We start from the raw sequence: 13,336 nt of genomic DNA, 5'->3' as shown, positions 1-13,336 counted from the left end.
GGCAATATGAACAGGAGTAGGGTAGCTGATGACCTGCTGGACCAATTTGTTCTTGAACAAAGAGCAGACGCTGTCATCACCAGTGAACCCTATAGAACAAAGGAAACCTGGCATGTTAACCAATCAGGCTCGGCCGCGATATGGATTTCTAACCCCAACCATCGCGCAGAGAGCAGCGGGGTCGGACGCTGCTACGTCTGGGTTAAAATGGCGCAAATCACTCTGGTGAGCTGCTACCTGTCTCCAAACGACACAGCCCCTGTCTTCAGGGGAAAGCTCGAAGACCTTGAAGACGAATTGCGCGATATAACCGGCCACATAATTGTTGCTGGAGATTTCAACGCAAGAGGCGTGGAATGGGGTATGCCCCAAACAAACACAGGGGAAGACTGGTCCTTGAAATGGCAGCCCGCATTGGCCTGACCATCCTCAACACCGGAACGACCCCTACATATCGAAGGCCGGGTTTTGGATACTCTATCCCGGACATAACCCTGGTCTCAGAAAGCCTTCTTCGAAGGGCTGACGGATGGAGAGTGATGGAAGACCTGAGTGGTAGCGACCACAACTACATCACCTTCCAAGTCACAGACATCACGCGAGGGCAAACACGTAGTATCCCTCGCAGGAAACCAGGATGGAACCCATCTAGGGTCGATGTTCGCAAGTTCGATACGTCACTCCTAGCAGATTCCCAAGGCATTTCACCCACAACGGGAGAGATCCACAACAGGGAGTCTTGTACTAAGTTGGTCAAAGAAACTATGCGCTGCATTCACCGGGCATGCAAAGCCTCAATGCCACAGAGGAGAGCATGGTCAGGTAAAAAGCAGGTATACTGGTGGAATGACCGAATTGCTGAGCTGCGAAGGGCCTGCCATAGAATGCGGAGACTCGCAACGCGCGCTCGTGGTAGACCCGAGGCACTGACCAGAGCAGCAGCCTACAAAAGCGCTAAGAAAGCACTTGGGCCGAGATACAGAAGAGCAAACGGAACTGCTGGAAAGCGATATGTGACGAAGTGGATTGCGATCCCTGGGGCCAGGGATACAGAATAGTGATGAAAAAGTTCCATACATCATCACAGGCGATGGATGAGGCCCGAGTTAAGAATATAGTGGATGCGCTATTTCCCACACACCCACTAAGAGCCGACACAGTGTTCGTCGAGGAGCAAGCCGAGGCACCACTGTTTTCGACAGACGAGCTGAAGCTAGCCCTGCGAAGCATGAAAGCCGGCAAGGCTCCAGGCCCAGATGGCATACCAGCGGAGGCAATCAGGTTAGCAGCGGAAACGAGCCCTGATCTTCTGCTTAACATGTACAACAGCTGCCTTAGGGCCCGGGTTTTCCCAAGCCAATGGAAGAAGGCGAGACTGGTGCTTATACCCAAGGGCAAAGGGGACCCAAACTCTCCTTCATCCTTCCGGCCACTCTGCATGCTAGACACAGCAGGCAAAATGATGGAGAGTCTGCTCAAAATACGCTTGGCGTCAGCCATAGAAAGCGAGGGAGGCCTTTCACCCCGACAACATGGCTTCAGGAAGGGACACTCAACTATAGGAGCAATTGGCGAAGTAGTCGAGGCGGTACATAAGGCCGAAGAAGCCTGCCACCAGGCGCGGCCAATAGTGCTGCTAGTAACACTGGACGTCAAGAACGCCTTCAACTCGGCAAGATGGGACGATATGCTGGAGGCCTTGGAACGGTCATTCAAGGTTCCAACATACTTGCTAGATATGATCCGGGACTACCTCAGAGACCGTTGGCTTTTGTACGACACAACACAAGCTCAGAGAAAGAGACGTATAACCGGCGGAGCGGCACAGGGGTCTGTACTTGGCCCGGACCTCTGGAACGCCACGTATGACAGTCTGTTGCGCACGGAAATGCCGGAGAGCGCCTTCCTTGTTGCCTTCGCGGACGACGTGGCAGCCGTCATAACAGCAAGAAATGTCCAGCTAGCACAGCTCAAGCTAAACCAGGTCATGCGCAAAGTCAGTGGATGGATGAGCGATCACGGTCTGCAATTGGCTACAGCCAAAACGGAGATCGTGCTCCTCACCAGGAAACGGATCCCAACAATTATAAACATAATGGTCGGACCTCAACTCGTGACGACTTCTAGGTCTACAAAATACCTAGGGGTGAAGCTTGACAGCAAACTCACATTCTGGGAACACATCCATGGAGTATGTGAAAAAGCTGCGCAGAGCACGGCGGCTCTAAGCCGGCTGATGGCGAACGTGGGCGGCCCGAAGCCATGCCGCAGGAAGCTTCTGATGACAGCGGTCCAATCGGTGCTCTTGTACGGGGCAGAAATATGGGCTGACGCATTGAAAGTCAAAAAATACCGGATTCAAATGTCTTCGGTACAGCGCAGAGGGGCACTACGCATTGCTTCTGCATACCGTACAGTGTCCGCGGACGCGGTTCTAGTTATTTCTGGCGTCATGCCAATTGAGCTACTTGCTTACGAGCGAAAAGAGATTTACAATCTCAGTGCCGAGATAGGTCGAGCAGCTGCCGCGGCAAGGGCGCGCGAGCAACTGATCCAGCAGTGGCAACAAAACTGGAACGCGAGCACAAAAGGTCGATGGACACACTCCCTGATAGCCGACCTTCAAACATGGCTGAACAGACCACATGGGGAAGTCGATTTCTACCTGACGCAATTCCTCACCGGTCATGGTTACTTCCGAGAATATCTTCATAGAATGGGAAGGGTGGACTCACCGTTCTGTCACTACTGTGGAAACGTCGAAGATAACGTGTACCACACATTCTTCACCTGCGAACACTTCTTGATTTCGCGCAGAATGTTGGAAGAAAGACACGGAGACATAACTCCGAACAACATAGTTGGGATAATGATTTCCAGCGCAGAAAAGTGGGAAGCAGTTGCGAGATACGTGAAATTCGTACTCCGCTGCAAACGAGAGGACGGTTGTCTACTGAGGACACCCGAATGAAACGCCCCTACAAAAGAGCAGCCCCAAGGCTCTAACAGCGCGCTCCTGCATCTGAAGACATGCAGAATTGCGGTGCCAGATGCGAGATTCTTGCGCGGGCGGTGGGAGTTTGGGTTTTAGTGGGTAGCCCAACACGCTTCGGTGGGAGTCCCACACTCGGGGAAGGTAGTATAGAGACTAGCGCCCCCGGCCAGTGCATAAAGCATTTCCCTCTCCTACGAAAAAAAAATATAAAATAAAAATAAAAAATCTAATTACCCTAACATCTTCAATATTATGCTCTAAATTTAAGCTACTTGAATAAAATAATAAAAAAATTTAAATAAAAAAGTAATTCATAATACAAATAAGAAAAGATAAATTGTTAAGATATTATTATGAAGAAAATAATTTCAATTAGAAAATTTAATTAATCTATTTTATAAATTTTGACATCCCAGAAATTCTGATCAACCTTGTTCAAATGATTTATAAACAACTCATCCTAAATTTAATGGAAAATTAATAATTCCATAAGTAGAAATATAAGGTATGAATCATATAGAACCAAAAAAATAACTAATTATATAATTATCAAATGGTTTACTTAAATGAAATAATGAAACATGAGAAATTGAGTAACCTATAAATCCTCCAATAAAACAAACAAATAAAGTTAACAATTATATATATAGGTAAACAAATTATATAGGGTGTAGAAAAACTTAATCATCTAAGAATTCTACGCCCAATAATTCTTATAATTATTAAACCTCTTATTCCACGAAGCATAATTCAACCTTCATCTCTTAATATATTAAAAGGTAAAAGTAAAGGTATACAAATTCTCAATCCACCTATTAAACGAATATCTTGTGAATTTTGTATATTATGACACATAAATAATAATGCTTTAAATAATGCATGAGTTAAAAGGTGATTTATAAAACCCTATTGATAAAATCCTCATTATTAATCCTAACTGTCTTAATGTAGAAAGAGCAATAGTTTTTTTAAATCAAATTCAAAATTAGCCCCTAATCTAGCTATAAACATAGTTAAACCAGATAATAATAGTAACAATTGACCTAAAAAAGAGTTATATAATAAAATATTAAAACAAATTAATAAATAAACACCAAGATTTGAAGAATGAACTAAAGCAGAAACAGAGTTGGAGCAGCTATAGCAGCAGGTAACCAAGAAGGAAAATGAATTTTAGCTCTTTTTGTTATAGCATCTAATATTATTAATCCTCCAATTACTTCTATTTCAATTCTATTTTTCATTGATTCTAAATAAAAATTATAATTCCAACTCCCATAATTTAATATTCAAGCAATAGCAAGTAAAAAAGCAACATCACCAATACGATTTGATAAAGCAGTTAATATACCAGCGCTCCAAGATTTAACATTTTGAAAATAAATAACTAAACAATAAGAAACTAATCCTAATCCATCTCAACCTAATAAAATTCTAATTATATTTGGACTAATAATTAATAATATTATAGATAATACAAATATAAGAACTAATATAATAAAATATTAATATCGCCACTTATATATTCTTTTCTATAATAAATCACTAAAGAAGCAATTAAAAAAACAAAAGATATAAATAATAAACTTATTCAATAAAATAAAATAGTTATAACAATTCTAGAAGTATTTAATGAAAAAAATTCTCATTCAAAAAAAATACAATAATCTCTTAATAAAAGTCTTAAACTAAAAATAAATTAATTAATTCTAGTTCTCAATAAAATCGAAATATTTTTTCACGATTTTAAATTACATATATCATATCATTGACACCACAAATCAATGTTTTAAATAAACTATTTAAATTTTAGAGTGAAAATATAAAAATTTCACTTTTTAAAATTAATAAATTTAAAGGAAATCAATGAAGTATTAAAATAAATATTCACTAAATTAATAAATTAGAGAAAACCCCTTTCCATGTTGTCTATATGCATGCAAATATAAAGTATATGCAGCTCTAAACATAGATAATAAAGATAAAGAAATTATAGTTAACCATGATCAACTAACGATTCTATTTAATAAAGAAATTTCACCTAATAAATTTAACGAAGGAGGTGCAGCTATATTACAAGAACTTAATAAAAATCATCATAAAGTTATTGAAGGTATAAAATTTAATAATCCCTTATTAATTAATAAAACTTCGACTTCCTAATCGCTCATAAGTTATATTAGCTAAACAAAATAAACCGGATGAACATAACCCATGAGCAATTATCAAAGTGTAAGATCCGCATAAACCTCAATAAGTTAAAGTTATAAGGCCTCCTTAAACCAATTCCTATGTGAGCTACAGAAGAATATGCAATTAAAGCCTTTAAATCAGTTTGTCGTAAACAAACTAAACTAATTAATACCCCACTAATTAAACTAATTCTAATTCAAATATAATTATATTTAACCCCACTCAACTGTAAAAAAGAAAATACTCGCAATAAACCATAACCCCCCAATTTTAATATAATACCTGCTAAAATTATAGAACCAGAAACTGGAGCTTCAACATGAGCTTTAGGTAGTCATAAGTGAACTAAAAATATTGGTATCTTGACTAAAAATGCTAAAATTACAGTTAAATATAATAAGTCATAATTAAATAAATAATTATTCAAAAGAAAAAAATTCAATGTTATTATATTATTATATAAATAAAAAATACCAACTAATATTGGTAAAGAAACTAATAAAGTATAAAATAATAAACATACACCAGCTTGTAAACGTTCAAGTTGATACCCTCATCCTAAAATTAAAAATAAAGTAGGAATTAATCTTCTAAATAATCTTAATAAATAAAATAAAAACAAATTTATACTAGCAAATCTTAAAATTACAAATAATAAGAAAATTAAAATATTAAATAAAAATAAATTCCTTTAATTATCAAATTTATTAACAGATTCACTAGCAGTAGTTATAAGAGTACAAATTCAAAATCTTAATAAAATTAATCCATAAGAAATTGTATCAAATCCTAATAAATAAGAAATATATACAAAATATTAGTACAACAATTTATTATAATAAATAACAATGTAACCAAAAATATTAAATTTTGACCCTTCAAAATGAACTATTATTAAAACAAATTGGACTAATAAAAATTATTATAAAAATTGATTTTAACATTGTAAAACATTAAATGATTGAAAATAATCATTTCCATGAGTACAAATTATTGAAACAAGAATTAAAAGACCTAATGCACCCTCACAAACTCTAAAAGTTAATAATATCATACTAAAAAATCTTCTAACATTTATTAAATTTAAATAAATAAATAATAAATTTAATACAATATATTCTAATGTTAAAAGCATTGATAATAAATTCTTTCGATAAGAAACCAATATAAAAACTCCAATTAAATATAAAAAACAAGGTAATCCTCAATAAAATATTGTTAACATTAGTTTTAATAGTTTAATAAAAACATTGGTCTTGTAAAACAAAAATAAGATTTTATCTTTTAAAACTTCAAGAGAAAAGTTAATCTATATATATATAAAAATGGTGTGAAAAATGTATAGTAATTCATCAATTGAGAACGGTTGGGGCGATTTGGCAAAATTTTTTGTTTAGTTGTTCGTAATTGCCAGGAGAAGGTTTTTACGAAAGAAAATTTTGAGAAAACTTTCCGGGAAGGTTGGAAATTGGAAAAATCTAAAAGTTATTTTTTTGTATGGAATTTTTTGTGCAATTCTTTCGGAATGGCTTTCGAATGGAAAAATAGAAAATTCTAACTAGAAAACTCGGAAAAATTCGCAAGGACGCGAAAAATTTGAACATTTTTACGACGAAATTTTGCATTTTGTCGGATGATTTGATGATTTGGGATTTGATGATTTTGTAAAGGTGGAAAATTCGTTGTGAAGCTTGGAAAATTTCGGATAATTGTGAAATTCATTGTGAGGTTGAATCAATTGGGAACAATTTTCTCCTATGTTTCATAACCGATTCGAATGGTTGCTGCTTTTTTGGAAAGGTGGTTAGAAGGAGAAGTGTACAAAGTTTTAATTTTCCGATAGGGGGCGCAGGGGTTGAGCTACGCTAAGAGCTACGTACGTAGGTAGCCTTTCGCCTAGATTAGCATATAGGATTCATTTTTTCCGTTAAGTTGGCCAGGCATGTAGGTAGCTTATTGCCAGGATAAAAATATAGGACACTTTATCTGATAGGTGGACCAGGGACCGATCTATACCAAAAAATCTTATTTATGGCCCGATTTGCTTTAAATTCGATACCCGTATTATAGATATGCGTAGAATAGAATTGAGTCATTATTTTACAGTTCGAAAGGTTTTTGAAAGCGCCGCAAACATGCGGGTGTTGGCTATTTAGCAATACTTATTACACAAGCCAGCAAATATATAAAAAAAAACTTTGATGCAGCAAATGTTAACGCTATTTTCGACGTAAAATTTCCATCAGCCCCAGATTTTAAGAAAAACGAGGTCAAAGTGTCAAAAAATCGGGTTTTTTTCAATATTTGAGAAACTCTAGCAAAGAAACAAAGAGTTGTAGAACCTCCCACTTAGACTTAGATTAAAGCGAAAAATCTCGACTACTATCCCTGCAAAAACTGATTTTGGGAAGTTTGAGTACCTACCGCAATTAAGCAAAAGGTGTTGTAGGGGGTTTAAAGAAGCGTTTTTCTAAACCACAATTTAACAAACCGTATTAGCAAAGATTTATTATCTCATTTGAGCTGTGCAATTAAAATATGCGAAATGAGCAAAGTTACCGAAAATGAACTTAACACGTCTTGGTGGTCAACAGAATAGAGGTGGGTAACTCAACTCAGAGTTGAGTTATTGAGTTGATTCCTATAAGTGAATCGGTAACTCAGACTCCCTGTCCAAAAAAAATGTAACTCAGTAACTCAGTTGATGCCGTAGGGCTCACATGAATCAATTGAATCATAGTGGCTCATATTTGTCCATATAACTCTCTCGCTTCGCCACAGTGTTTAGCATGGCAAAGTCTTGCATTTTGTTTTTGCACGAGGCGAATTTATACAAGGTGGTGGCAAGAATACAACAAGAACAACCACATGTATTTTGTATTGCGGGTGTTATGTCAAATCTCACAAATTCTTATAATTTCTTTTTTTTTTTTAGTTTTTCTCGAAATATGTATGTATAAGATATATAAAGATGTGCATATCAAATCAATTGCCTTTCCAACCATATCCACATTTTGAAATTCGGTACAATAGGTTTCGAAATATAAGCTTTTGAAAATATTGAAAATTCCACCTTTACCCTCCCCCTAGCACCGCCCTATTAATTTGCACACAAAAAAAATTACACCTTTCAAATCAGTAGAAAGGAGCTGACCACGCCCACTTTAAAGTTTTGTTTTATCTCAACGGCCGCTATACCGCATCTATGCCTCAAAACGAGTCTACGATACGAATGAGTGTAATGGGCTGTTTTTGCTTACGCGTAAAAGCACATTTAGCGCATTTAGCTCTAAATGCTACTCTAAGTGTACATTTAACCATACAAAATTCGCCACCTAAATGCAACTCCATTTTTGCATTAAGAATCTAAATGCTAAAAGCAACCCTGTGATCTTCCAAAATTTCCACGATTCGAACATGGTTTAAAGAGAAAAAGTGGCAACATTGCTTTTTCGAGTATACAGTTGCTAGCTGCGTTTCAGTGATCGTCGATCGAGATTTCTTTTATTTTACATTACATATTTGGATAAAGAAAAGTTAAGCAAATTCAACATCGATGTGATGCTGATAGAAATCAGGATCAATTTATGATCAACTCTGTTTGTTTTGTTTCCTAATTAAGTGAGGAAATTTTAATTGACAGCACCCACAAATGAATATATACATAAACAAATGTTCGGTTATGGTTAAAACAATTCAAGTTTTTGTAGGTTTAAAATTTATTTTTTCCTTTTCAGTAGGGTTTTTGCACATTATCTTCTGTGTGAGAATTAATCGTAATATATAGGGATCTAAATAAGAGACTGGAACACGGCTGTTTGTCAAAAGCATACGATTTCGAACTCGCGTAAATGTACATTTGCTAAATGCTATAGCATGAACGCTCTTCGAAAACATGTGTTCGAAAGTGCTAAATGTTGCATTTTAAATGCAGCAAAAACGCTACATAACATACAAAGAGTCAAATGAGTTAGTTGAATGAGCTGACTCCTTAAAGTGAGTTGGAGTCATTGAGTCAACTCCTATAAATTTGCTGAGTTACCCACCCTTACAACAGAAGACTAATTTATTTTATGTTCTCAACTCATATTATATGTAATTCAAGCTAAATATGATGTTAGTATGTATGTATATTCACATAACAGTAGTAGGCGGTGGCGTGATACAACAGTGAAATTCCAATGAGAGTTTAAATTTAAATATTTATGTACATATGGATGTAAGCATGCATACGTAGTATATACATATGTATAAGTACAATTAGTTGTGTTAGATTGACATATAAGTATGTAAATGTGTGTATATCTCTTTGTACAATTGAGAGTGAGCGTGAATGTAATAACATTGGAGTTATTGAATGCAATTATTTAAATGAGTATTAAGTAAATGAGTGTTCAGGTGTTCTTAACCTAAGACAGCTTGCAGGGTGTCTCGTTAGGTGACCCAACATCCCGGCCCCGTTGAAAGGACTTTCAAATCGGTAGTACTGCAACCTTGTGAATCGGGCGACGGTTGGTTCCCCTCGACGTTCGTATGTCGACCACTCTAACTCTGGTATCCTTTCCTGGTATGGCATTTATAGTTCGTCCCAATTGCCATCGTTGTGGTGGCACATTATCCTCATGGACGAGATTCATGGCGTCCTTTGCGATATTTGCGTGGTCAGTGGTCCACTTTGTTCGCGCTAGAAGTTGACTCCATTTGTCGACGGGGTTGATGTTGGCTGCTACTTCGCGCTCCGGAAGTGATTTCAACGCACTGCCCGTAATAAAATGACCTGGAGTCAAAGCCTCATAATCACTGGGGTCAGATGAGAGCGGTGATATTGGCGTAGAATTAAGAACCGCTTCTATTTCCACTAGGACTGTAGTGAGCTCCTCATACGTCAGTCTGGCATTCATGACGCTGCGGTTGAGATGACCTTTGGCTGACTTGACTGCAGCTTCCCAAATGCCGCCAAAATGAGGTGCTCTAGGAGGGATGAAATGAAAATTAACAAATTCATTAGCACAATAGTTAACGATGATATCTTGATTTTGTTTCTTGAAAAGGAATGTTTTTATTCAGCAAGTTTTCTGCAAGCGCCGACAAAGTTGGTTGCATTGTCGCAGAAAATGTCAGATGGAAGACCTCTCCTTCCAATCATTCGCTTAAGCGATGCTAAAAAAGCATCCGTGGATAGGTCAGAGACGACCTCGATGTGAACCGCCTTTGTTGCAAAGCACACGAAGATGGCTACGTACGCTTTATAGGGTGCCTTGCCTATAATACGAAGATAGACGTTGAAGGGTCCACAAAAATCGATTCCGCAGCGAGCGAACGGGCGCGACGGTGTTAAGCGCTCAACTGGTAGATTTCCCATCATGTGCTGGAGTAGTTTCGGCTTGTATCTCACACAATGGATACAGGATCGGACGACGCGTCTAGCGATATCGCGTGCGTTAACTATCCAAAACTGTAGGCGAATCAAAGATACCAACGCTTTAGGTCCTGCGTGATAATTTTTGATGTGCAGATGTTTAACATATCGTGTCACGAATTCGCATTTGTTGGGCAACAAAAGGGGATGTTTTTGTGATTCAGAAATATCAGCCAGTTCAAGTCGACCGCCAACCTTCAGTATTTCGAAACCATGGGTAACCTCCAAAAACGGGTTCAGATTTCGTAGCTTGCCATTTGTCGTTGACTCTCTCTGCAACATTTGAATGTCGTTAGTGAATTGGTATTGTTGCACGTTCCAAACAATGCATAACAAAGCGCGGTGTAGTTCGTTGGCAGTGGGTGGTCCATTTACAGTGTCGGTGTCTCGTTTCTTGAGCCTTGTGCAAAATCGGAGCATTAAAGCGACCAGTGTGACTGCCAAGGTGTGAGAGCTGTACCTGTCGAGGATTTCAAGAACATAGTTAGTGGGTATAGTTACTTTAAATGCCGATTTCCGCATTTCAGACTTGACAACCGCCATGTCTACGTTGTTACTCATTTGTGTGGGCCATTTGCTTACGTCTTCGTAAAGAAATGCAGGTCCAGTGAGCCAAATTGAGCTAGCAAGTTCAAGTGCCGTGCTTCCTCTCGATGCAATGTCAGCTGGGTTGCTTTTGGTTGGCACATGTCGCCAATGAGCGTCCACAGTCAAATCCTGGATTTCCGATGACCTGTTGCCAACGAAAGCTGATAGCGTAGCCGAGTGTAGTTTGAGCCAGTGAAGAACAATTTGCGAGTCTGTCCAAAGATAAGTTTCGAACCTATAGTTAGTGAAAATTGCTTTGATTTTTGTGAAAAGTCGAGCAAGAAGGAGTGCACCGCAAAGTTCCAGTTTTGGCAGTGACTGTCGTTTAGTTGGGGCCACTCGTGATTTTGCCGTAAGAAGGCGAACGCGCACATTGCCAGTGTTGTCTACGGTTCGTGTATATAGTCCGCAGCCGTAAGCACGAATCGACGCGTCACAAAACCCATGTATCTGAAGAGACTGCATGTTGGTAGATAAACAGTACCTTGGAACCTTAACTGAAGCCAGATCAGAAAGATTGTTGACGAATTTTTCCCAAGCCGACTGGATATTTTGAGGAACAGACTCGTCCCACTCAAGTTTCAGCAACCACATTTCCTGAAGCAGGATTTTGGCAGTGACGATCACTGGTGCTAGGAGGCCAAGTGGATCAAAGAGCGACGATGCGGTAGATAGAATTGTCCTTTTCGTGACACGACTATTTGTAGGCTGCCTAGATTGAAACGAGAATAAAAAATTATCATGTGTCTGATCCCATGTCAGAACAAGAGTGCTAGTTATTGAGGTATCGAGATTAAGTCTTTGACAGAGTGTTCGCCCCTGAAACGCTTATGGTTTGAATGCCACTTTGCCAGGTCAAGTCCACCTAATTTTAGCAACTCCGTTACCTCTTGTTTTATTCGCGAAAGGTCCGTACGCGAGTCATCACCGCACAGCAGGTCATCAACGTAGAAAGATGACTTGACGACATTTGCACCAACGACGAATTGCGATGCATGTTGATCAGCAAGGTGATGCAGACTACGTACCGCGAGGTATGGTGCGGCCTCCATTCCGTATGTGACCGTATTAAGCTGGAAGGTTTGAATTTCCTGGTTAGGCGAACTCCTCCACAAGATGTACTGGAACATTCGATGTTCTTCACTGACCAGCACCTGCCGATACATTTTAACGATTTCTGCTGTGAGCGCAAAGCGATGTAAACGAAATTGGAGCAAAAGAACTACAAGCTCGCTTTGTATGATAGGACCCACCATTTGGATGTCGTTAAATGAGGTTTGAGTAGTGGTCTGACAAAATGCGTCGAAGACAACCCTTAGCTTTGTTGTTGTGCTACCTGGCTTCAGAACGCAGTGATGGGGGATGTAGTAGTGAGGCTGGTTTAAGTTCGGGCTCAGAGCTACCTGCATGTGGCCTAGTCTCTCATACTCGTCCATGAATTCGACGTACTGTGTCCTGAGGTTAGGAGAGCGTAGCAGACGACGTTCTTGTGCACTAAAACGACGCAAAGCTGTGGTATACGATTCACCCAAGCATGCAGGATCGTCCTTGAACGGCAGTTTTACGACAATTCGACCATTTGGGCTCCGAGTCACGGTGTCGTTATAAAGTTTTTCGCAACTGTGTTGCTCACGAGTCCACATGTCCGCCTTTGAAGTGACTTCTTCAATCTGCCATCAGTCTTGAGTCTATGGACTCTTCACAGGCAAGTAAACATTTGGTGTTAAGCGTGTTAGAGCTCGCACGATAGCGTCCAGAAACGACCCAACCCAAAAGCGTTATCTGCAGAATTGGTAGACTATCACCAAGTTTGATTTGGCCCACTGAAAGTAAACTGAAAAAACTTTCCGTTCCTAAAAGCAAGTCGATTTTTTTAGATTTGTAAAATTGATTGTCTGCAAGCACAATATTGGATGGGATGTCCCAAGACGAAGTATCTATTTCCGGTTCAGGCTGATAGGCTATATGCGATGTTATACAAAGCGTGAGTGGTAATTCGAATCCTGTCACTTGCGATTTTATATTGGTAGAGGTCGTATATTTGATGTTTGTAGATGACTTAACGATACCTTGAATTTCAATGTTATGTTTTCTCCGTGGAAGCATCAGGGTTTGTGATAATTCATCCGTAATGAAGTTTA

General features: G+C 38.7%; 2 protein-coding genes across 2 annotated transcripts; both read right to left on the bottom strand.

Moving 5' to 3' along the window:
* Window positions 1-9,194: 9,194 nt before the first annotated feature.
* Window positions 9,195-12,012, bottom strand: LOC118754980. The gene is made up of 2 exons (XM_036489844.1): window positions 11,190-12,012; window positions 9,195-11,067 (listed from the first exon to the last, which is right to left on the bottom strand). Exons 1-2 carry the CDS (start codon window positions 11,294-11,296, stop codon window positions 10,248-10,250), a joined length of 927 nt encoding a protein of 308 aa, XP_036345737.1. The 5' UTR covers window positions 11,297-12,012; the 3' UTR covers window positions 9,195-10,247.
* On the bottom strand, window positions 11,949-13,330 carry LOC118754982. Its single transcript, XM_036489845.1, has 2 exons — window positions 12,599-13,330; window positions 11,949-12,535 (listed from the first exon to the last, which is right to left on the bottom strand). Exons 1-2 carry the CDS (start codon window positions 12,836-12,838, stop codon window positions 11,972-11,974), a joined length of 804 nt encoding a protein of 267 aa, XP_036345738.1. The 5' UTR covers window positions 12,839-13,330; the 3' UTR covers window positions 11,949-11,971.
* Window positions 13,331-13,336: the final 6 nt, after the last annotated feature.

This window comes from Rhagoletis pomonella, unplaced genomic scaffold (assembly GCF_013731165.1).
Source record: "Rhagoletis pomonella isolate Grant_MI unplaced genomic scaffold, Rhpom_1.0 Rhpom_scaffold_05044, whole genome shotgun sequence".
NCBI lineage: Eukaryota > Metazoa > Arthropoda > Insecta > Diptera > Tephritidae > Rhagoletis > Rhagoletis pomonella.
Note: the sequence above shows the minus strand (reverse complement) of the source record. Positions and strands in the feature narration are given on the sequence as shown.

Coding starts and splice junctions, on each gene's coding strand:
- LOC118754982 (XM_036489845.1), bottom strand. CDS start 12,838: ATGTGGACTCGTGAGCAACACAGTTGCGAAAAACTTTATAACGACACC. Junction 12,536..12,598: donor AGAGACTAGGCCACATGCAG/GTAGCTCTGAGC, acceptor TGCGTTCTGAAG/CCAGGTAGCACAACAACAAA.
- LOC118754980 (XM_036489844.1), bottom strand. CDS start 11,296: ATGTGCCAACCAAAAGCAACCCAGCTGACATTGCATCGAGAGGAAGCA. Junction 11,068..11,189: donor CTGCATTTCTTTACGAAGAC/GTAAGCAAATGG, acceptor AATCCTCGACAG/GTACAGCTCTCACACCTTGG.